Below are 24607 nucleotides of genomic sequence, written 5' to 3'. Positions count from 1 at the left end.
TTCTTTAATTCTTCTAGGTCTTTGTTAAACATTTCTTGCATCTTCTCGATCTTTGCCTCCATTGTTTTTCCGAGGTCCTGGATCATCTTCACTATCATTATTCTGAATTCTTTTTCTGGAAGGTTGCCTGTCTCCACTTCATGTAGTTGTTTTTCTGAGGTTTTATCTTGTTCCTTCATCTAGTATATAGCCTTCTGCCTTTTCATCTTGTCTATCTTTCTGGGAATGTGGTTTTTGTTCCACAGGCTGCAGGATTGTAGTTCTTCTTGCTTCTGCTGTCTGCCCTCTGGTGGATGAGGTTATCTAAGAGACTTGATGGGAGGGACTGGTGGTGGGTAGAGCTGACTGTTGCTCTGGTGGGCAGAGCTCAGTAAAACTTTAATCCACTTGACTGTTGATGGTTGGGGCTGGGTTCTCTCCCTGTTTGTTGTTTGACCTGAGACGACCCAACACAGGAGTCTTCCTGGGCTCTTTGGTGGAGCTAATGACAGACTCTGGGAGGGCTCATGCCAAGGAGTACTTCTCAGAACTTCTGCTGCCAGTGTCGTTGTCCTCATGGTGAAACGGAGCCACCCCCTGCCTCTGTAGGAGACCCTCCAACACTAGCAGGTAGGTCTGGTTCAGTCTCCCCCGGGGTCACTGCCCCTTCCACTGTGTCCCAATGTGCACACTACTTTATGTGTGCCTCCAAGAGTGGAGTCTCTGTTCCCCCCCAGTCCTGTCGAAGTCCTGCAATCAGTTCCCACTAGGCTTCAAAGTCTGATTCTCTAGGAATTTCTCCTCCAGTTGCCTGACCCCCAGGTTGGGAAGCCTGACGTGGGGCTTAGAAGCTTCACTCCAGTGGGTGGACTTCTGTGGTGTAAGTGTTTGCCAGTCTGTGAGTCACCCACCCACCAGTTATGGGATTTGATTTTACTGTGATTGCGCCCCTCCTGCCGTCTCATCGTGGCTTCTCCTTTGTCTTTGGATGTGGGGTATCTTTTTTCGTGAGTTCCAGTGTCTTCCTGTCGATGATTGTCCAGAAGCTAGTTGTAATTCTGGTGTTTTCGCAAGAGGGAGTGAGAGCACGTCCTTCTACTCTGCCATCTTCAAAAGTAATCCCTTCAATGCTGAAACACAATTTTTGACTTATCTCTTTATCAGGATAATAAAGTCTCTATATTTATCTTGGGTGCTCTGCACGCCAAGATTCCTGTACCATTTTCCATCTTCCCTTCCTTCATGTGCTGTTGGATGGGTAAGATGGGGGAGGAACTACTGTCTCACGAGAGCCTTCAGGGTTTAAGGCACTGGTCATACATGTTTTTTCAAAAAATACCTTACAGTAGTCCTCTAAGGGAGGAGTTGTATTAGTTAGGATTCTCTTAGTCGTCAGTGACAGAAATCTGATTCACGCTAGTTTAAGTGAAAAAAAAATGGGGGGGTGGAGGAGATATTTATTTTGTTCATATAACTTAAAAGTCCATGGGTAGTGCTGGCTTCAGGAATAGCAGGATCAAGGGGCTTGAAAGACCCTTTCACATTTTTTTCTTTGTCTTTTTAGTTCTTCTGTCTGCTTTTCTCTGTTATCCCAGGGAAAAGACAAATAGACCTCCTGTCTCTTTCCCAGGGACCACATCAAATCTCCCATAAGGAACTGGTGTTGGATCTGCTTTAGTTACATGTCACCTTCAGACCAATCACTTTGTTCAGAGATAGGAGGTGGATGGCTCTGATTGGCCAACCTAGGCCATGTTTGTTATAGTCAAATCTAGCCAGGGGCTAGACTCCAGGTTTTCCTACAGCTTTTTTGGGTCAATGAAAAGCTTGGTTAGATCAGATCAGGCTGAAGGTTTTGAATCAGGGTATGTGAGAGCTGGGAAAAGATCCAGAGGTCACTGAGCCCAACCCAGCCATGGCCAGAGAAGAGAAGAGAAGAGAAGCATCTTGTTCTGGGTCACAGGCGATTCAGTGCTACTCCTAGTCCTTTCCTTTTCCTGTATTTACCTCCACTGGAAGGGTTACATGAACTTCTCCTGTCAGAGTAACTGAAGGATCCTTCCAGAGGTAGGGGCAAAAACTGGATCACATGCAGGTTACATCAGACCACCCCTGAGCTGGGACTCCATCCTGTCTCTCCTCCCACCTCCTCTCCCTGCCTCGCTGGGCTACACTCTGGATAGTTGAGCCCCATTTCACATGGGGCTGAGAATAGGTCCTCAGGGTTTCGTCAGTCCACTGTCTCTTTTTGCATCTTTTTTTTTTTCCTGGTGGAGGTAGTTCCTAGTATAGAATCTGCCCCAAACTATGAAACCAAAAAGAGAAGACATCAAAGGGAAAAGCAGTGTGACTGTCACCAAAGAGGCCCCTTGCTGGAAAGAAACGCCCATGGGAGAGAAGAGCCTGTGATGACAGTGTGTCCTGGGGGCTGGCTCACACCTGGTGTGGGCAGGAAGGAGGGACTACTCTGCTTGGTGGTGCTACTTCCAATGTCCTAAATGCTTCTCCAGAATTTTCCCGTCAAAAGACTCTAGATGACGCCATTGCCAAATTATGAAAAATGTATCAAGGACACTGGCTTGCTTCATGGAGGTCAAAGCAAACAGTCATAATCTTGTAGCTAGAAGATGGGTGTTCATGGGAGATAATGCTGTGCTTTTTCTGATTTTGTCTGTTTGCTTTGTCTAGCTCTTCCTTGGTAAGCTGAGGAGCTTGTTTGCATTTGGTAGTTGGATTCCTCTTATGGAGCCCTGGTTATCATTTGCCCCATGGTTGTTGCATGATCCTGAGGCAGGTTCTCTGAGCTGACCTCAGTATATGATGCATATTCAGGCAGCAGGTACCCTCCACATGTGACCATGCTTCCCTCTGCCTAGAGCCACCCATAGCTCCCTATCACCTGCAGCAGAGAGCCCAAACTTCTTCCATGACCACACGGGTCTGGCTGACACTGCCAGCATTTTTCTCCTGTTCTTCTTAGTCATGCACTTATAGTCAAGCCACAAAATTGTTTGTGGGTCACTGGCCACTTCACCCCTTCTCACGCTTCTGTGTATCTTCCCATACAGTTCCATCTTTCTAGAATCACCTGCCTCCACCCACCTTCCACCTTCAAGATCCAGTTCAGATATTATCTCCACTACGTAGCTGCCGTAATTCCCCCGCAGTTTTCGGGACCCCTCATATGTGCTCCTGCAGCTCCATCCTCTCTGTTATATACCTTTTAATTTGTCTTTTTATGTGTCCGTAGGGAGGAGATAATAGCAAAGGGAAAAGAACTTTGCACTCTGGTCTTGGTTTAAAACCTGGCTTTGCCATTTTAGCAGTACATCTTTGCAAAATTGATCTGACTTTTAGGTGCCTCTTCTGTCTTTACTTGTAAATGGACATAATGAATTCTTCTGAAGTGTTTTGTTGAGGGTGAAAATGAACCAACCTGTGATGTGCTTTTAGCATGGTGCTTGGCACATGGTAGTTCTCAATAGCCAGTAAGGGTGGTGGTTGTTTTTATTGCAGTTATTATTGAATTGTGACATTGTAGTGATGAAAGGGAACTGAGGGGTCATTCTCATGCCTGTGAAGCCTGATTCCTGCTCCCTTGTCTGATAGTCATGCAGCTTGTCCTTGAACTCTGCCATGTGCAGGGAGTTCACTTTCCTTCTGATCTTCTGATACTTAATGCTGATTATGCAGAGGTTTGATGGTACTTAGGCTAAGTTACTCTTTGTCTGTTTGGGGCACTATTTTTATTTTTTTTCTTGAACCAAAGGTTTTATTTTTGTTTTTAGCTTTTATACAATTTTAAAGGTTATACTCCACTTCACAGTTATTACAAAATATTGGCTATATTCCCTGTGGTGTACAATGCATCTCTGTAGCCTATCTTACACTCAATAGTTTGCATTCCCCCTCCCCCATCCCTATATTGCCTCTCCCCACCTCTCCCCACTAGTAACCACTAGTTTGTTCTCTATATCTGTGAGTCTGCTTCTTTTTTGTTTTATTCACTAGTTTCTTGTATTTTTTTAGATTCCACATATAAGAGAGATCATACAGTATTTGTCTTTCTCTGTGTGACTTATTTCACTTAGCATAGTGCCCTCCAAGTCCATCCATATTGCTGCAATGGCAAAATTTCATTCTTTTTTATGGCTGAGTAGTATTCCATTGTGTATATGGAATATACACATCTTCTTTAGACATTCATCTGTTGATGGACACTTAGGTTGCTTCGTACCTTGGTAACTGTAAATAATGCTGTTATGAACATTGGGTGCCCATATCTTCTCTTTCTTTTTTTTGGCCGTGCTGTGCAGTTTGTGGGGTCTGAGTTCCCTAACCAGGGATCAAACCCATACCTCCTGCAGTGGAAGTGCCCAGTCCTAACCACTGGACCACCAGGGAAGTCCCCATGCACGTATCTTTTCGAATTAATGTTTTTATTTTTTTTTCTGATACATAGCGAGGAGTAGAATTGCTGGGTCATATGGTAGTCCTATTTTTAATTTTTTGAGAAATTTCCATAATGTTTTCCACAGTGGCTGCACCAATTTACATTCCCACAAACAGTGTACAAAGATTCCCTTTTCTCCACATCCTCGCCAACATTTGTTATTTGTGTTCTTTTTGATGATAGCCATTCTGACAGGTGTGAGGTGATATCTCATTGTGGTTTTGATTTGAATTTCCTTCATGACTAGTGATGTTGAGCATCTTTTCATGTGCCTGTTGGCCATCTGCATTTCCTCTTTGAAAAAATGGCAATTCAGTTTTTCTGCCCATTTTTTAATTGGCTTGTTTGTTTTTTTGATATTGAGTTATATGAACTGTTTATATATGTTGGATATTAATCTCTTATCAGTCATATCATTTGCAAATATTTTCTCCCATTTAGTAGGTTGTTGCTGTGCAAAAGCTTTTAAGTTTGATTAGGTCCTGTTTGTTTATTTTGCTTTTTTTCCCTTTATTTTAGGAGACGGATCCAAAAAAATATTTCTATGATTTATGTCAACGAGTGTTCTGCCTGTGCTTTCCTCTAGAGTTTTGTAGTATCCAATCTTAAATTTAGGTCTTTAATCCATTTTGAGTTTATTTTTGTATACAGTGTTAGAGAATGTTCTAATTTCATTTTTTAACATGTAGCTGTCCAGTTTTCCCAGCACCACTTATTGATGAGACTGTCTTTTCTCCATTGTATATTCTTGCCTCCTTTGTTTAGATTAATTGACCGTTAGTTCGTGGGTTTATTTCTGGGCTCTTTATCCTGTTCCATTGATTTCTGTGTCTATTTTTGTGCCATTACCATACTGTTTTGATTACTGTGGCTTTGTAGAACTGTGTGAAGTCAAGGAGCATGATTCCTCTAGCTCTGTTCTTCTTTCTCAAGATTGTTTTGGCTATTCAGGGACTTTTGTGTTTCCATACAAATTTTAAAATTATTTGTTCTATTTCTGTGAAAAATGCCATTGGTATTTCGATAGGGATTGCATTGAATCTGTAGATTGCCTTGGGTAATGTGGTCATTTTAACAATACTGATTCTTCTAAACCAGGAACACAGTATATCTTTCCATCTGCTTGTGTTTAATTTCTTTCATTAGTGTCTTATAGTTTTTCAAGTACAGGTCTTTTTCCTCCTTAGGTAGGTTGATTTGGTGGACTACCTTAAATTGGCAGTTATATGTATGTATATATGTGAGTGTGTATGTATATATATGTTGTATATAATATATTTATGTATATATGCATGTCTATGTATAATTAATGATGTTTCACCATATAAGGTTTTCTAAAAAGTCTTACTCAAAAAGCTGGGATAGGAAGTCACCATGGAAATTGACCTCCAAAGCAAGATTGGGAGTGGCTTTGTGTTTTCCTAGATCTTTTGTTTCTGGGTGGATTTGTATCTAATTTTTTTTTTTTTTTTGCTTGCCTCTGAGCAGGATGCCAGTAGAAATTGTGGCTTGTAGTGTTGCTACAACATACAGGCATACACTGTCTGTGATAGATAAAGAGAAAATAAAATCTGAGTAACATAATAACATGATGTATCTAAAAGTAGCAATATTTTGTTGGCAGAGAGAAGGCAAACTCTTCCTAATGTAGTTTAGAAAGAACCCTGAATGAGAAGCAAGGAATCCTGTGGTGTTTTGTGGTACTTTGGCCTCAGTGTTCTCATCTGTGAAGTGGGAGCATTGGTCACTCAGAGATGGGATGTGGAGAAGGCAGAGGTGGACTCTGACCCTGAGAACTAAGTACTCCACTTACTCATTCAACCAGAGCATCTCTTTCTTTACTTTTAAAATCTGAGGTAGGCATTAGAATCCCTTATAAGATGTTAATTTGAAGTAAAATATTCTGTTGCTTAAGAAATTCGAAGATGTCTAAACTAGATTATCTTTAAGGTTCCTCCAGCTCCAAAAACTACTATGGCTCTAAAATAAAGAAAAGTTATATCCTTATTAACTTTCTCATACATGTTTACTTTTTAAGTTTTCTAAAATGAAACAAAGTCATGTTTTACAAACATTTTTAAAGACTATTTTTGGTTCTCCTTCTCTGATTAGCTCACTTAAAGTGAAACGCTATTCTTTTCCTTTTTCTTTCAAAATTTGCTTTTCTCTGACTTGATCAAAATCCCACTAATGGGCTTCCCTGATGGTGCAGTGGTTGAGAGTCTGCCTGCCGATGCAGGGGACACGGGTTCGTGCCCCGGTCCGGGAAGATCCCACATGCCAAACTCCATTTGGGGATCATACTTCTGTCTTGTATCCCCAAAACAAGTTGTTAAAATAATCTCTTGGATTGGAAGAATCAACATTGTGAAAATGACTATACTACGCAAAGCAATCTACAGATTCAATGCAATCCCTATCAAACTACCAATGGCATTTTTAACAAAACAAAAAATTTCACAATTTGTATGGAAACACAAAAGACCCTGAATAGCCAAAGCAATCTTGAGAAAGAAAAACGGAGCTGGAGGAATCAGGCTCCCTGACTTCAGACTATACTACAAAGCTACAGTAATCAAGACAGTATGGTACTGGCACAAAAACAGAAATATAGATCAATGGAACAGGATAGAAAGCCCAGAGATAAACCCATGCACATATGGTCAGCTTATTTTTGATAAAGGAGGCAAGAATATCCAATGAAGAAAAGACAGCCTCTTCAATAAGTGGTGCTGGGAAAACTGGACAGCTGCATGTAAAAGAATGAAATTAGAACACTCCCTAACACCACACACAAAAATAAGCTCAAAATGGATTAAAGACCTAAATGTAAGGCCAGAAACTATCAAACTTTTAGAGGAAAACATAGGCAGAACACTCTATGACATAAATCACAGCAAGATCCTTTTTGACCCACCTCCTAGAGAAATGGAAATAAAAACAAAATAAACAAATGGGACCTAATGAAACTTCAAAGCTTTTGCACAGCAAAGGAAACCATAAACAAGAGGAAAAGACAACCTTCAGAATGGGAGAAAATATTTGCAAACAAATCAATGGACAAAGGATTACTCTCCAAAATATACAAGCAGCTCATGTAGCTCAATATCAAGAAAACAAACAACCCAATCAAAAAATGGGCAGAAGACCCTAAATAGACATTTCTCCAAAGAAGACAAACAGATGGCCAAGAGGCACATGAAAAGCTGCTCAATATCACTAATCATTAGAGAAATGCAAATCAAAACTACAATGAGGTATCACCTCACACCAGTTAGAATGGGCTTCATCAGAAAATCTACAAACAACAAATGCTGGAAAGGGTGTGGAGAAAAGGGAACCCTCCTGCACTGTTGGTGGGAATGTAAATTGATACAGCCACTATGGAGAACAGTATGGAGGTTCCTTAAAAAACTAAAACTAGAACTACCATATGACCCAGCAATCCCACCACTGGGCATATACCCAGAGAAAACCATAATTCAAAAAGAGTCATGTACCACAATGTTCATTGCAGCTCTGTTTACAATGGCTTCCATGCAGCCAGGACGTGGAAGCAACCTAAGTGTCCATCGACAGATGAATGGATAAAGAAGATGTGGCACATATATACAATGGAATATTACTCAGCCATAAAAAGAAAAAGAAATTGAGTTATTTGTAGTGGTGGATGGACCTAGAGTCTGTCATACAGAGTGAAGTAAGTCAGAAAGAGAAAAACAAATACCATATGCTAACACATATATATGGAATCAAAAAAAAAAAAGTTCTGAAGAACCTAGGGGCAGGACAGGAATAAAGACGAAGACGTAGAGAATGGACTTGAGGACACAGGGAGGGGGAAGGGTAAGCTGGGACGAAGTGAGAGAGTGGCATGGACTTATAAATACTACCAGATGTAAAATAGATAGCTAGTGGGAAGCAGCCACATAGCACAGGGAGATCATCTCGGTGCTTTGTGACCACCTAGAGGGTTGGGATAGGGAGGGTGGGAGGGAGATGCAAGAGGGAGGAGATATGGGGATATATGTATATGTATAGCTGATTCACTTTGTTATAAAGCAGAAACTAACACACCATTGTAAAGCAATTATACTCCAATAAAGATGTTAAAAAATAAAATAACATAAAATAATCTCTTAAAGTCCAATTCCATGAAGTCACAGTTTCTCATTGGGTGACATTGGGTTGGTAAATTGGTTTCCTCAGGTAAAGGAATTTTATCGTAAGATGTTGACTGCTTAATGCCGTCTTTGCTTGAGAGTAATACTTTAACTCACTGGAACTGTATGTGCTTCCAGAAAGTCCTTAAGGACTGACTTTAATGAGGTGACTTCAGCTTGTGTGGTAGGTGAGTGTGTAAGTTCTTTTCAATCAAAAAGGTCTGTCATCTCACCTTGAGGCAGGTACCTTCTCCACTGCAGTGAATGGGGCTAGCCATGCCATCCTCATTACTCTCATCTCTAATTTCTGGAAAGTAAATGCCCACTTCCAAATGGATGAGCATTTAGGATTTAAACACTGTTTTAAAAATTTCTTTATCAAGGCCACTTGAATGGAACTTTACTTGAGCAATGGAGAAAAACTAGTTCTCACCTTTAAGTTTATCTGAATTTTGAGAAGCAGGCAAATATCTGATAGATAGAATAAGAATGCTGGGAGTGTGACTGAATCATTAACTGCCAATGAGGGACAATACCATTATAGGGCAAGCTGCGTCCTGAATCTCAGGAGCCCTGAGTCCCAGGTTTGAAATGGCCCCTGGGAAGTGGGAAGTGGTGGTGGCTGCATCTAGAAGGGAGCTTGACCACCAGTTCCTGTGATGTCTGGGCCTCAGTCAGCTTGAGCCAGGATCTTTTCTTTCTTTTCTTTTTCTGTCTTTGGTCTTTCTTTTAATCCCACCTCTCTCCTCCCCTCTTAACTGCATTACCTGGTCCCACTCTGCCTGAGCATTACACTTTATTGACATTGTGAATGACCTAGGGGGACGCGGATTCTGAGTTGTAGCTTCGTGGAGCTGAAACTCCTCTCCAGTGTCAACATCTGCCCAGGGACCCTTTGAGGAGCCTGTCATGAATCAGTGGGAACTCCAACTTCCTTACTTTTGTTTATATTTTCCTTTTTTCACACCATTTTGGGGGGAGAGAGACAGACAGAGAGAGAGAGAGGACAGAGAGAGAGAGAGAGAGAGAGAGAGAGAGGGAGAGAGAGAGGGAGGGAGGGAGAGAGAGGTGATTCCCATTAGCAAGAACATATCGGGACTTTCTAAGTGTGATGTGTGGTTACTTTAGTCCCTGTCAATTGCTTTAATATTTCAAAATGGAACCGCCTCTCTGGCGGGCGTGGAAGTGAGCAATGTGAATGAAAGCTCCAAGCACAAACTCCGCGGAACCTCGCCGTGGCTGTTTGCCCCACCGGCCCCCTGGGAGGACACGGACCTCGGTTCCCTGGGATTTCCGCGAGCGGTGCCGTGCTATTCATTTTGTGCGGGCTTCGGGAGCCATCGGCGCGCCGGGGCTGGGGGCCCTGCGCCACGGCGGGCCGCCCTGGCGCGCGCGGGTCTCCGGGTGCGGGGCTGGAGCCCGGCAAGCGTGTGCCCTGCCGCCGGCGGTGCCCGGCGCGCCCCTCTCTCCGCGCCCGCGGGTGCCAGACCAGACGCCGGTCCCGGTGCGCTCGCAGACGACTCTTCTCAGTTGTCAGTTTTCTCGCTTGTCAGCAGAGCTGCTGGTAAGTGACAGAAAACAGAGAGGGGGCGGGAAGGCAGCGTGGCTGGGGAGAGAGCGACCGGGAGGGGGAGCCGCGGGGCGCCCCAGGGCAGGGGGCGCGGGTGGAGCCTTGGTGCACGGCCTCCGGGTCGGACCGCCCAGCCCCGGACCGCCCAGCCCCGGGTCGGCTCCCCCTAGGCTCACCCCCCTCCTCGGTCTCCCCTTCTCACTTTCTCCCTCCTCGCCGCCTCTCCTCCCCACTCAGTCCTCCCTTTCCCCCCTGCAGTCCTTCAGCTGCCAAACTGTTCGCTTCCTTTGCTTTGTTTGAGAAAAAAGAAAAAAGAACCCGAATAGGTCTGAGGTGTTTTCTCCTAAATCAGGAGCACAATTCCTACCCTTGGCATTAGCCCAGGAGCATGGCTGGTTCCCGCAGCTGCCTCCGGGGAGCACCTGGGTCCGGGGTCGCCGGCCCTCCGGGCCCGCCTTAAGCCATGATTTGGGGGTCGCAGAAGGGGGAGCGCACGCAGAAAGTGACAGGCAGACGCGCTCGCCACCTGACTGGGGCTCGAGGGCAGGGCTGGGCAAAGAGGCGGGAGAGGAGAGCCCAAAGTCTCTCAGCCTCACTCCCAGTGATAACCTGCAGCTATGGAGTCGCCAACCAAGGAGATTGAAGAATTTGAGAGCAACTCTCTGAAATACCTGCAACCAGAACAGATCGAGAAAATCTGGCTTCGGCTCCGAGGGCTGTAAGTAGATCTGTTTACTTCTTTCACCATATTTCCCTCTCTTCAGTATTTTACTACACAGCCACAGTCACGACTGCTCACCCCAATTCCTGCATGACCCTTAAAAATACAGCGCTAGAAGTTCCACAACCGCTTCTCTGTTAATTACAGTCACTGCTACCTTCCTTTCAACAGCGAGACTTGTCTTTCTGAGTGCTTCGGAATGCCTTGCTGTTTCCAAGTCATGCTTTCTTTGGGGAAGAGGAGATGTCCTTAGATTTCAGTTATAGTAGCTCAGTATTCATGGAGATATTTCTGTTTGTTTGTTTGTTTGTCAGGGGAGAAAAGTTTGGGGACTCAGGTCACAGACTTTTAATCAAAGGAAGAGTTATTCTCTGCAGAATGCTTGCAGACACCTTGGCAGGTGGTCCAAGATCTTACCAACAGTTCAAATTCAGCATGCATTCTGCCTGTTAGATTTTCCTCTCCCTCTCCCTAGCCTACTTAAACTTCTGATATTTTCTTAGGATTCTTTCTAGCAGGAAAAGAGTTACTGAAAGGAAGGACTATTTTTGGAGAAAGTAGGGTTCAGAACCAATATTGGAGTTTCCTAGTAATATTTGAACAGTGAAATAGGGTGTTTGCTTTCAATACAGTGACCAGAATTCTAGTTGGACTGGTGAACAGAGATCTCTGAATTTCATCCACTTCATTGGGTGCTGTCTGTTTTTGGGTACTGAAGAGAGGTGACCTGAAAATATATGTTATTTTCTGTGAAAAGATTTCATAAACAATGAACTGCTGGTTATCCCAGTCAGGAAGCTGTAGTGACAGCTGTATGGTTACAGCTTGCTCCTCAGTTGACCAGGCAGGTCCCAAAGATACCTTCCATAACGACCAGATACTCATTTCCCAGATATTTGGCATCAAATATCTAGTGCAGATAAACAAAAAAATAGGTTATCTCCAAGTATATTCTCCAGACCTTCTGTTCCTACCAAGGGCAGTGATGGGAAAACCAGCTCCTTGGCAGTTTGTTTTGCTGCAGTTATTGTTTTTGAAAGCACACACACACACACACACACACACACACACACACACCAAAACAAGTCAGAAAGGCACTGATCTAAGTTATCTTTATCTTGGGGGAGACCACATTCCAACCAGGATGTTCACAGTATCTAAAGGGAAGCAATAAGGTAGGTGTTTCTTCAAGGTATCCCCATTTAAAGTGCAATTTATAAAAGCCCTTCCATCAATAATCAAAGTGAGTTTCATTGCCATTGATCTAAATGGGAAACCATGCCAAGTAACATGATTTTGGGGTTGTCTGGCTGCTGCAAGCAGAGGCTGTAAACTTATTTGGAAATCTTGTCTTTCTGGCTGGCAGGCTCTTCCAACAGTTGAGATGCATGCAATGCAGCACCTCTTTCAGAGAGGTGTTTACAATAAGCTCATGTTATATGTGATGAACACTCCATGGGATCATATTGTGGTGCACACAGAAAGTTTGTTGCATCCACAAAATCTGGGTCCAAAATATACAATGTCAAAGTGTTGTCAAGCTGGTCTCCTTGACATCCCGGCTGGAGGGACTCATGTGCACACACTCAGGAACAGCTTCTCTCAGGCTGCTTTACAATTCCAACCAACTCCACAGAGCAACTCAGGCTGGGGAAGGGTGTTTGGGCAAATCAGCCAGGTTGAGGTGGGAAACTTGTGTGAAAAAGCATTCAGAGCTTACAACGCATTGTCTTGTAGCTTCCTCTGTTTCATCTGTTAGGCTTCTCTCCCCAGATTGTTGTCTGCATTTTTGTTTTCAAGTCTCTCGTGTTTACCTAGCACCCTGTACCTTTGAACATAAAAGGTGTGGGTTGATTCTTTTCCAAATGTGTGTTTTTGAATCCTTCTCTTTTTACCCTTCCTACTGAAACACCCTGCCCAGCAGCAGTCCCAGGAGATCTGTAGCTTCACTTTCTGATTTGAAAAAGGACATGTTACTTTTGTTATGACATTTTTTTTTTTTTTACTACTGTTATGGTTCTTACTACACTTTTTTTTTTTTTAACAAAACAGTAGTGCTATAATAAGTAGCTAAAGACTCCGGAAACCAAAGCGCATGCTTTTTTATACAACTTGGAGTAACACTTTTGCAGTTAACAAAATAGAAACCTTAGGAGATGGAAGGGTGTGTGTCTCTTTGCTCCCACAGTGGATTAACAGTAAGAGAAAGGAAGCTGTTCTTTCAACATTTTAGAAAAACTCAATAGCCAAAATTGAATTTTCATACCAATTTATTACCATGACACCTGTATAGAAGGGGCTTTACAGGTGACCACAGATAGTCAGGAATTTGGTTCACCTTGTTTGAGAGCCATCTAAGTTTCAGGACTTGATCATCTCATGCCTGGACTATTTAGTGGTATTGTCAGTATCTCGCCTACTTAATCTATCCTTGAATTTTTCATCTCCTCCAGTAGAATGTCAGTTCCTTAGGACAGACACTTTGTGTGTCTTGCTCACTGCTGTACCTCCAGTGCCTAGAACAGGGTTTGGCACATAGTAGATGCTCAATGAATAGGTGATGAAGGAAGCATACAGACCCAAAGATGAACTTTTCAGTATTCAAAATGAAGGTAAATGTGTATCTGGGTCAGCTTACAGGCCACGTGGTACTATCAACACAATATTCCATGAACTAGATGGGAGGTGGATTTAATTAACATCATTACCCAGGTTGGGCACAGGAATCTAAACTGAGGTGGAAACTGGGCAAGATGTGGCAAAGCCACGACCCAGGGCAGAATCCCACTCTTAGGTTTACCCAGGTTCTCTCTTCTCCTCCCCTTCTCTGCACTTGCCTGGAGTGGTCTTTACCAGCAGCAAGAGGATCGTTGCCAAGAATCTACAGTGTGGAGAATATAGGGGATGGTCCTCTCTATATTACAAGCCCCACACATCCCCCTTTCCACGCTTTCCTTTTTTCTCTAGCACATTTCACTGTCTTAATACTATATATTTCATTTATTTATTATGCTTATTGTCTGTTTCCTCCAATTAAAATAGAAGTTCCTTGAGGAAGGAGCCTCTTTTTTTGTGTTTCCATTTCCTCAGTTGTCCCCCAAGTGCTGTTGTCCTTACTCTATCCTCTGTAGGAGTGGGTGGAATTGTTAAGAGCCCCTCCCAACGCCTGTTTTGTTAGGGCATCTTCCAGCAGGGAAGACATGACGACTGCACTTGCTTCCTCTGATGTTGAGGGGGAGCCTCACGGCTGTATGGTTTTGAGTCATAACTTGTACCCTGGGTCCTGACCAAGAGTTTTTCCTGTTATATGATGACAAAAGGGTGCTTCTATACTTTTTTTTTTTTAATTGCGAGCAAGAGAACAGGTTCCACTTATTTCTTGGCATTTATTGTCACAATGGTAATTGAGCTTTTGTATATCTGTTTTGCCCAACTATGAGGTAATCAGTACAATAAGCTTTATGCTTTTATAACACTCCATGAAGATGATGATGCTTTTTTTGCATGATCTAAAATAGTGTTATGAACATAAACGGAGATATGGTTTATTATGTTTATTGTCTGTTTCCTCCAACTAAAATATAAGTTCCATGAGGACATAGGCTTTTTTTTTTTTTTTTTTGATCTGTTTTGGTTACTGGAGTATCCCCAGGTGTATGGTTATTAGGGTCACAGACTGGGGTTATTGTTTCTGTCTATTCAGCAAGCTTTCCCATCCCCCTTATTATGGCAGTAGACCCTCCCCCCTGCCCCCCAGCCCTCCATGGGCTCAAGATCCAGGATTGGCCAATCATAGAATTTCACCATTCTGGCAACCGTGGTTGGTCTCAAGTGTGGCACAGAACCCAAGCAGAAGCAATAGAGTCTTCCACAGAGATTCTCTGTTGGCTGGGGGAGAGTGCTGCTTTCTCTTCTGGGTTTTCCTGGTGGCTGCTGCTGGCTCCATTTCTTACTGCGTGGAGCAGAGCTTTCACTGACAGGAGACAGGCCAGAACTTACAGAGAAGCAGAGGGGAGAAGATGGAGTGGAAGTCCCTGGGTCTGCTCCCACAAGCCCCAGTTCCTGCAGTTGTTTCTCTGATTCTGTCTGCTGTCCCAGCTACGTGAATCCGTCAGGCTGTGTTCCTGCATAGGCTACTTCGAGTCTGGTGTCTCTGAAAGTCTTCACTAATACCCCGACTCAAGTACAGAGAACTTAAGTGACTTTTCCAAAGTATACATCAAAGGCGGGGGGAAAATCCAGAGGCCAAAAAGCCTGGATCTTTGGTTTTGTATTTCTTATTTAATAAAGACTTCTCACTCTGTACTTTCTTTCTACTCTGTACTTTCTTTCTACTCATCTGAAATTTTTAATAGGGCCATCAGTGTTCAGGCAACAGAAGTTTAGTCAGTTAACATTTGCTGAGTGTCTGTTATGTGCCGGGCACTTTGATAAACTCTGTGCAAAAGTAGATAATCCATAAGGCTGTAAGATATAAGGCTATAGCTAAAGAGATGAACACCCGGAAGTGTTGACTGTAGTTACAGAGGATACACGGGGAGCTACCTCTGCCTGGGAGGGCCGGAGAAGGTGTGAGCAGTGAGCTGCAGACTTACTCGGAGCAGAGTCCTTAGAGTCACAAGGAAGAAACTTGCACAGATTTCTTTCCTTCACGTCAGCCTTCTGCAGAGATGTGAGGAAAACAAGGAGTCATCCAGTCAGCAGAGTACATCAGCTCAGAATTCTGAGCTGTTTTTATGGACAACTGGAAAAGCTGTGTCTACTTAACTAGGAATATAGCCTGAGTCTCAGTGCCCTTCCCTATGCTCACCTCTTACCGGTAATCCCAAAAGAGAGGGTGTGGTTGGGTCTAGCTGCTGTCATTCAACATGGAGCTATTGGACAGAAATCTCCCAGGTCACCTCAGAAGCAGTTGGCCCCTACATTGGTCCCTGGTCCATCAGCTGTACAGGTAACAGGGTTACCTTCCCTGACAAACCAATCCCCAGAGGTCTTAGATATTCTCCTTAAAAGGTAGTTGTGAGGTATCCTCTTGCAGCTCATCTAGTGCAATATTGAGGGATAGATAAAGCTAGTGAATGGAGGTAACAGTGTACAAAGGTACAGAGGTATGGGAGACATTGACACATCAAGGAGGAATGAGAGATAAAGTTGGAAAAAAAGGCATGGGCCAGGTAGTGATACATGGAATTTTAAAAAATTTACTTTTTGTTTTATTCAAAACTATACATGCTCATAGTTTAAGGAGGCAGGTCTTCGACCACGTTACACACACACATACAAATGTGTTCCAGACACTCTCCATTCATCCTTCAGGGAATCTTTTTTTTGAATGCATGTAATTTTAAGGAGTTTACACTTTATCCCTTAAGTTCTAAGGAATTGTTAAAAGACTTTAAGCTAGAGAGTAACACAATGAGATTTGAATTTTAGGATGGCTATTCTGGAAGAAGTGTGGAGGACAGATTGGAGATGAGACTTGAGGCCTGGAGATCAGTTGGAGAAGATTCTTCAGTTATGGTAGTACCACTGAGGAGGAAAAAATAAGGGGCACAGTTGACATTAGAATGGAGCAGAGAGAAAGAGAGAAGGAGAAGTTGTCTTCCAAGCTTGTTTTGTCTCAGATGTATTAGTGAATTTGGTGCCATTTGCCTTGTTAGAGACCACGGAGAGAAGTGCAGGGTTGGATACAGCAGAATGATAAATTTGGGTTTAGACGTGCTGGACTGGAGCAGCCTCGGGAAGGTTCAAGTAGCTGGTGGTGATAGCAGCCTGGAACTATGGAGAGACCTTTGGCCTAAGAGCCTCGGGTCTGAGAGTCATGGTTCTGAGTTAAAGCCTTGTGAACAGATGACCCAGGGAAGAGGGACTTCACCTGAATCTCACTAATAAAGCAATTCCAAAAGAATAATTTTTAAAAATTGATGTTTATTTCCCCCAGATTACATATTTTAGGGTGTTAATTGGGCCTTCCACTCTCCCATTTAATTGCAAATGTCAGATGGTTCAGCATAATTTTATTGGGCTCTTATTATATACCGGATATTAGGAGCTTCAGAAGAGAAATGAAAGTATCAAGAGAAAAGCCCTGCTTTCAGGAAACTTAGAGTCTAGTTAGGGAGACAAGATAATTCTTTATAGAAGTGAAAAGTTATAAAACAACAATAAAAGTGTGGGCAATAACTAATTGCTAGGTAAATGACATTGACACAATGTCCTAGGATTTAGAGAAGGAAGACATTTGTGTTTGAGGGATTGTTTTCGAGTCTTTCTTTTCCTAATAAAGGCCAGTTAAGTCTCCCTGAATTATGTTCTTAATGTATATTGAAGGGGAGAAAGAGGTGAATATCAAAAAGGGTTAAGTAGATTCTTGTATTTAGAATGAAATTTTCTTTACTTGAATACCAATGTCATATATTAGTACATCATCACTTGCTTATCAGAAGTTGGTTGTGCTAATTATTAGCTAATTACAGCTCAGTATTTAGCAGCTGTTTATTATTTTGGCTAAGTTTTACAGCCTCTGTCGGTAAGCAGCCCTGAGCAAAGAGATTTCTTCATTTCTAGCTCCATTTTCCGTCTTTAATTTTCTTTGGTTCATAGAAAACTGCTTTCCTTGGTTCCCGTTTCCCCATATGGAGGGAAAGTGCTCACATGACCCACCTCATAGCTTTTTGAGAGATGACAAGAAAAGTAATGATTAAATGTGAGACACATAATGTAGTCTGTAACAGCTTTGAGAATGACCATCACAATTTCCCATTAGTAATACGAATGAATTCTACAACAAATAAAATACTCTATTTCTGGAGAACGTATACTGAATCCATGCAAAGTGCTATATTCTTCAGGCTTATTGGAATGTACTCTTTATTTAAAGACCTTCTGACAGCTCTTATTAAATAAAATAAACGAGTATAAGAAAAATCTAGGTGTTCCTAGGTTGTGAAATTATGAAAACTCTTAAGAGAATAATTCAGTCAAGAAGACATCATTCATAACTATAGGTAATGAGTTTTATTTATAAATTTGAATGAATACGCGCTCATCTATATGCAGGAATCTCATCTATCACTCATTCACTCAGCAAACATTTCTTTAGCACTTACCATGTGGCAGGCACTATGCTAGGCACCAGGGATACAGTGGGAAACAAGACAAATGTCCCCTCCTTTAGGGAGCATTCAGTCTACAGGTAGAGGCAAATGTTAAACATCTAATTCCCCAAATAGATATTTACTGTGATGAGTGCCGCAAAGAAGTACAGGGTGCTGTGGAAACATATAAGAGGGGGCCCACACCAGGTCTAAGAATCAGGGAAGCCTTCTCTGAAGAAGTGAGATTTAAGCTGAGATATGAAGAGTAAGTAGGTGTTAGTGAAGAGTTGAGGAAGAGTGTTCTAAGGTATCCAAGGCCTGGGAAAATAGCAGGTGCAAAGAGCCAAAGGGACATGACGCCTCCGAGAAGACAAAAGAAGGCCGAGTGGCTGCAGCAAAAACAGTGTGGAGACAGGAGGCTCAAGGCACAGCTGGAGAAAGGGGCAGATCTTGCCTTTTCTTTTAGACCAGGGAGCCTTAGCAATGGGAAACCACTGTAGGTCTGTGGGGATGGATTTGAGAGATTTTTAGGAGATAGACTCAACAGGATTTGGACTTGGCATGTGAGGGAGAATTGTGGAATTTAGAATAACTCCCAGGTTTTTAGCTTGAATCCACAGGTACTATTTACTTAGATCGGGATCACTGAGGGGGGATCAAGTTTGCAAGTTTGGTTGTGTGTGGCAGCAGAATGAATGCGGAGTAGAAATCATGAGCTCAGTTTTGGACATATTGAATATGAGAGGCCTATAAGACGTCCCTGAGGAGACATGAGCAGTTGGATAAGAAGGCCTGGAGATTTAAGGAAAGGTCTGTGTTGGAGATATAAGGTACAGCCCAACAAAGTAAGAAGAAAAATTATATATACATATATATATATATATATATATATATATAAAATAATGATATAATACATATTGTAAATAATATATATATAATGTGTATAAATATGTATATGTGAATATGTGTATTCATGTATGTGTCTGAATGATGCTAAATTAATATTCCTATAAAGTTTACAAGTAGAGAGAACATAGTTTAGTGTGACCTCTCTAAATAGTCTGACAGAAGATGCCAGAAGACGATGAGTTTATATATACTTTCTCATTGGCATTTACTTGTTCAACATTTGGGAAAGACCAGCTAGTAGTCAATCTACATGGCTTTGCTTGGAACACTTGTACTGACTGCTTGGTGTCAAGTCCACCACAACATGCGTTTGGAGCAAAGACAGAAACCTGAGGGCTAGGCAGGGTCATTTCCAGTATTCCAGATGCAGAAAGAGACCATGACCCAAGAAGCTAAATGGAATGAGGCCCTCATCACAGACCTTGTGGGGACTATCAGGCATGAGCCAGGCAGTGAGACTCGGAGCTTGGAGCCCAGCCCCCTTCAGAAGGGTCTGGTGCAGCTTGGCTGGGTGGAGGCTCCCTAGACCCTGCAGGAGGCTGTCCTGTTGTCTAGGCTCGTCCAGTGGGCGCCGCCTCATGCTGCTGCTCCCAAGGTGTCCCACGTGCACACACCGGGCCTCTGTCTCTTGGGGCATCCACAGCTCTGCCATAGTGCCCACCCTCCACATCAGCTCTGCCTCCTTCATGGCCTTTTCCCCGGAAGCTCTTTAAGGCCTTCCAAAAATGGACCTTCCTCCCTTCTTTTCCACTCCCTTCCAAAGACCTATTGCAGGGACCCAATATTCAATATTCTGCCAAAATATAGCTTTCCTTTCCCTTAAGGCCAGTAGAAGAGTGAGAAGCAATGTGAAGATGTATTTTGACTGAAAGTCACTATTAGACATCCAAAGACCATTAAATTCTGTTTATCCAGATTCTAAACAACCAAAATTCTTAAATAAGCAAGACTTTTCCTACACTCTAGAGACACGGAGTAAATCTGGTAGTGAAAGCTACTTCCAGGTGTGTTTTTAGGAGTAGTTCAAATTCAGATTAATATCCCACCCCTTTTTTTTTCTCTACGTCTCTGAGTCTTGTCTGAGGATGACTCTAAGGGGTCTTACAATATCTTTAAATTAACCCCCCCCAAAGTATTTTATATTTAGTATACTACTCTAGGTTGTTACTTGGAACCCTGTCTCCTAACTATGAGAAACTATAAACACTTTCATGAACAGGGTCCTGCATAGCTCATTTGTGAAATATAAGGATGAATTATTGTAAATCAAGCTTCAAAAATGTTTAGAACTGCCATTCTGTCTATAAAACTACTAACTGAAATTAGTCATGGTTAAACAAATGAAAGAATTGTTCAAAGCACCCATTTGTGGGAGTCTTGGATACTTTCAGTGAGGATAACTGTAGCTGAGGAGAATCTGGTTCAAATGCTCAACTGATTCAGTTGACAGTGGCGCTCAAAATGGTCCCTAGGAGTGCATCTGCTAGCTGAGTGGGTTGTTCTTTTTTTCTGTATTTTGGGGATCGGCCTTACTTTTGCCATATTTAAATTGTTGAAATTTACAGAGCCTATGTCCAGAGAAGAGCCTTCTATAGATGATTCTATTGTGAGAGAAGATTTGAGAGGAAATAGGAAGGACATCTGCTTTCAAGGAGCTGTTGTATTGACTTACATTCACCTGGAATTGTAAATGGCCAATAGCTGCTTTCTGCCGGGAGTAGGTTTTGATAACAAGTTGGGAGGAAAGGTGGAGGAGAGAAGGAAGGAGTTACTACTTGGGGAGATAGGAAAGCCTTAAAAACGTTAGACTGGTCACTGAAGTTAAACTTGGCAGAAGATACAGTTTTTGTTCTGGCTAAATCTACATGGGGAAAACGGAGTAGAGAATTCAAGCATCTCTCTGGATAATTCAATTAAAAAACCTACCCCTCCCCTAATTACAGGGATATATCTGTGAAGAGTGAGGTTTTGTCTCAGTCCTTTGGATTTATCTCCACTCTGGCAGTGTTGTCACAGATATTAAGAAATATTTTTGTTTTCAGCCTTTCTCATTGATGTTTATCGAAACCGGAGACAGGCTCCCAGGAAGGAGGTCACAAAGATCTCTTCCATTCCCACCCACACAGTTTTATTGTACTTAGAACACTGCAAGTGGTTGTAAATAAGTGAATGGAGGGATAGATCATTTATGCAAAAAAGGTACTACTTAGACTTCTACAAGCATGACATTTACTTTCTGTTTTCTTTAACGACCTTTCCAGTATTTTTTCATTGGTGCCACTGATTAGCTCACTGCCCAGCTTTAAGCAGTAGATTTTAAGTTAGAGGGAAATGGTCCTTGGTTTGCTCAAAAATAATGCTTTTCAGAGGAAGATTTCAGCTTTCTTTGGGGAGGGGTCCTATTAGACAGTAATCTGAGTGCTGGAATTTTTAACCCAGGCCCAGGAGAGAAACAAGCATGAACAGGAGATTTGGATTTTTGTGACTGGCCAGCTGTCTGCAGCTAGACGAGGGGTCTGGGGAGGGGGAGCAATGAAGACGCAGCCCTGTGGGAATGTGGGCGCACCCGGCGCGGGGTGGATTGACTGTGAGTTGGTGCCAGTCCAGGTGGGGCTTCCTGTGGGGTTGTTTAGTTTGAACTAAACCTTCTCCTCAAGGATTTCTCCTGTTTCCACTGCCCAGCCGGCATTAGATAGAAACACATTTGCTTCCAGAAGTGAGTTAAACATTGATCATCTTATTTACAGCTGTGTTTCGGATTAGCATTCTCTCATTTTTCTGATTTACCAGTGCTCAACCCCAAACCACACTCTCGAAGGCTTCCTTCATTTGAATTTGATCTCATCACTTTGGGTTAAACATATTGGAATTTTGTACTTTGGGAGTTGCTGTCCCCAAACATGATCTTCCTTTTCTAAGAGCCCTAAATGAAAGGGTGGGAATCTGTAGGACAATTTTCCCCAATAGACAACCTGGCAGAAAAATTCTCTAGAAAATTTAAGCAAAAACAACTCCTTCCTAATTATTGGGCTATTCCAAGTAAAAGTGAGTTTATATTATTTCATTATTTTGTATTTTTTGTCCTGCCTTGGATCTTTGGCCAACCAGGAAAATAGAATTGTTGCCCATATGGATTTTCATTCTGTAGCTCATCAGTTAAGAAATATTTGAGCTAGTAAGAGAAGTTTCTCATTTTCTCTAATATCTTTCTTCTCCCCACCCCTTCCCCAAATAGTCTGCTGGAAGGTACCAGGAAACCACAATTTATATATATTTTCTCATTGGCATTTACTTGTTAAAAATATGGGAAAGGCCATAAAGCAATCAGTATATATAGCTTTGCAAATCTAGGTTTTAACATGGGTATCATGGAAATGAAATCACTGGGAGAAATGGGAAGAAATGTACAAGGGCCTTCCATTCTCAGCAGCATCTAAAGTAGTTCATACAAATGATTTAAGACAGATTCAGTGGAAGTTTCTAGCGATATCCAGTTTTGCTCAGTCGGCACCCCATATGCCAGTAAAAAACAAAACCAGAGGATCATTCAGATCCTCGATCATTTCACGGATATTTGTGGCATTTTATCTCAGTCCACTTTCCCACGAGTGAGCCGCATGTGACCTGAACTCGTGAGAACATGTACTTAATTCCCTGAGTTTTGCTGTGCACTTTTTTTTTCTGAGCCTGTCCCCCAATCTCCTCTCCCTTGAGGGAACTGAAGCCTGAGAACCAACATTTCCAAAGCTATCTGTGCCTCGGCAGCAATAGTGACCTCAGTAAGGAAGGATGGAGACGGGATCTGATGGGATCTGGAACAGAGTGAGTCATTATTGCCCAGAAACCCTGGAGAACATTGCAGACAGAACTGGACTTCTCACTGTGTGTGTGGAGTTGTTGCATATTCAACTTCCCAGACCAGAAAATCTTCTTGTGCTCAACTGGGAGGTATCTTGCTGTCAACTTAGAGACTAAGCACAAGTTTTGGTTTTTCTAAGCCAGCTTGTTTGAATATTAAGCCTATTTATAAACCTCATTATTGCAGCAACCATATGGCTCTTACTCAAAGATACTCACTTTAAAAAAGTGAAAGACTGCCAGGTGCTTCATGATTTAACCTCAATGCTTGATTGACTCTCACTCATCCAGGCTATCAGGAATGATTCCCAAGTCATCTGTTTGACTTTGGAGTCTGTGAAACTTACATGTGATTGTGGGTATGCCCAGTACTTTGCAAACTGCTAGCCATCAAAAAGCAAACAAAGCTCTTTAAAAGCATCCTGCATCTGCCACACTGTTGTTTCTTTTTTGCTATTTCCTTGCTGTCTCTACTCTGCCCTTAGGTCCAAGTGTACTGTGGCCAGAATCACTCCTTATGCTTGCTTAGTTTCCTCCCTTCTCTCCCAAACTGGGGCCAAGAGAGGTAAAATGAAGTGCAGGGTCTTGAAGTTCCAGGTGTAGATGACACAGCCATGGACAGCTTTGGGGAACCTTTTTAAATATTGGGGGTCAATGCTCTTTGCTCTTTGATGATACTCCCGTCTCAGTAGCCGCTTGTCAGAATGTGATCAGCTGGACGTAAATGGACTGAAGCCTTCCAGGGGAGATTTTTCCAGCTTATCACTTCCCCTGTTCTGTACACATGCATGCACACATAACATGTACACACTATTTGATATTTCTTGGGCAATCCACGATATCACAGACACATTCCAGAGTTAAACAGACATGGATTTTCAGTGAAGACCAGGAGTCTTTTAATTTGCCTAACAGGTAAGTGGTTGTGGTCAATCAGTAATTCTAGTTATAGCATGATATCTCTGTGCTGAGTTATAACTTCTAGAGCATGCTTAGGGATTCTGTGTAAGCAACTCACTGGGCTTCAGTTTTTAGGGAATTATCGATAAAAAGGTTTTTTCTTAAAGATAATTTGAGATATTTCTAAGGATTATCATGGTGTCCAGTTCCTAAATATCTAATTTTACTTTCTTTTTTTCCTGCTTTCTGAGCAACGACGCAGCTTTGACATTAGAGGAAAGTATGTGGGTCTGCTAGGCTAACAGGGACCACTGCTGGGTGGGTGTCAGAGTGTATACAGCCTGCAGGCTCCCTGGGGAGTGTGGGGAGCGAGGAGAGCTAGGCAGAGTTTCAGTTCCTCCTCTGTTTAGTACCACTGAGATTAGCACCTGCTTTCTTTGTGGCTCAAGTGTTCTAAGATGAGGAGAACTGAGAGTATTCAATTTTTCTACTTTAGAAAACAATCTTAAACTTCTTTTTAAAACCTTTTTAATCAATGAAAGCCTTTTTTTTCCAAACAAAATTTGGAAACCTATGGAATTATAATACCATTATTACTTAGGCAGTACTATTGTTATAAATACAGTAGCTGACTCGTTCTTGAACGTTACTGGTTGCCCGACACTGTGCTAAAACTTTACATTCATTATTACATTCAACTCACATCAACCTGTGAAGTGCGTATTATTGTTACCCGGATTTTACAGATAAGGAAACTGGTGGCTGGGAAAGTGATGTAAGTTGCCAAAGGTCACATAGCTTATTGGACACAGTAAGTTGAAGAAGGGATTTAGCTTAGGTAAGTGATCCTAAACACTATACTGTAATGCCTCTCTTTAAAAAACAAATGAATAGACAAACAATGCCGTGTGTGTGTGTGTGTGTGTGTGTGTGTGTGTGTGTGTGTGTGTGTGTGTG

At 42.4% G+C, this 24607-nt stretch overlaps 1 protein-coding gene across 13 annotated transcripts in view; it reads left to right on the top strand.

Moving 5' to 3' along the window:
• PDE1C (phosphodiesterase 1C) overlaps window positions 1-24607 on the top strand; it is a 610522-nt gene that overhangs the window by 318430 nt on the left and 267485 nt on the right. For 2 of the 13 annotated variants that reach the window (XM_029234336.1, XM_029234334.1), the window contains exon 1: window positions 10298-10883. The exons of 8 other annotated variants lie outside the window; for them this stretch is intronic. In XM_029234336.1, coding sequence (XP_029090169.1) covers window positions 10783-10883 — 101 coding nt within the window. In that variant the 5' untranslated portion in view covers window positions 10298-10782. Of the gene's footprint in view, window positions 1-10297; window positions 10884-24607 lie in introns of those variants that run through there. 3 more of the 13 variants (XM_029234335.1, XM_029234337.1, XM_029234338.1) reach the window with 2 other exon arrangements.

This window comes from Monodon monoceros, unplaced genomic scaffold, assembly GCF_005190385.1.
Source record: "Monodon monoceros isolate NGI ecotype Baffin Bay Population unplaced genomic scaffold, NGI_Narwhal_1 Super_Scaffold_2, whole genome shotgun sequence".
In the NCBI taxonomy this organism is placed as follows: Eukaryota; Metazoa; Chordata; class Mammalia; order Artiodactyla; family Monodontidae; genus Monodon; species Monodon monoceros.
The sequence above is the reverse complement of the archived record's forward strand: the minus strand, read 5'-3'. Positions and strand labels throughout refer to the sequence as shown.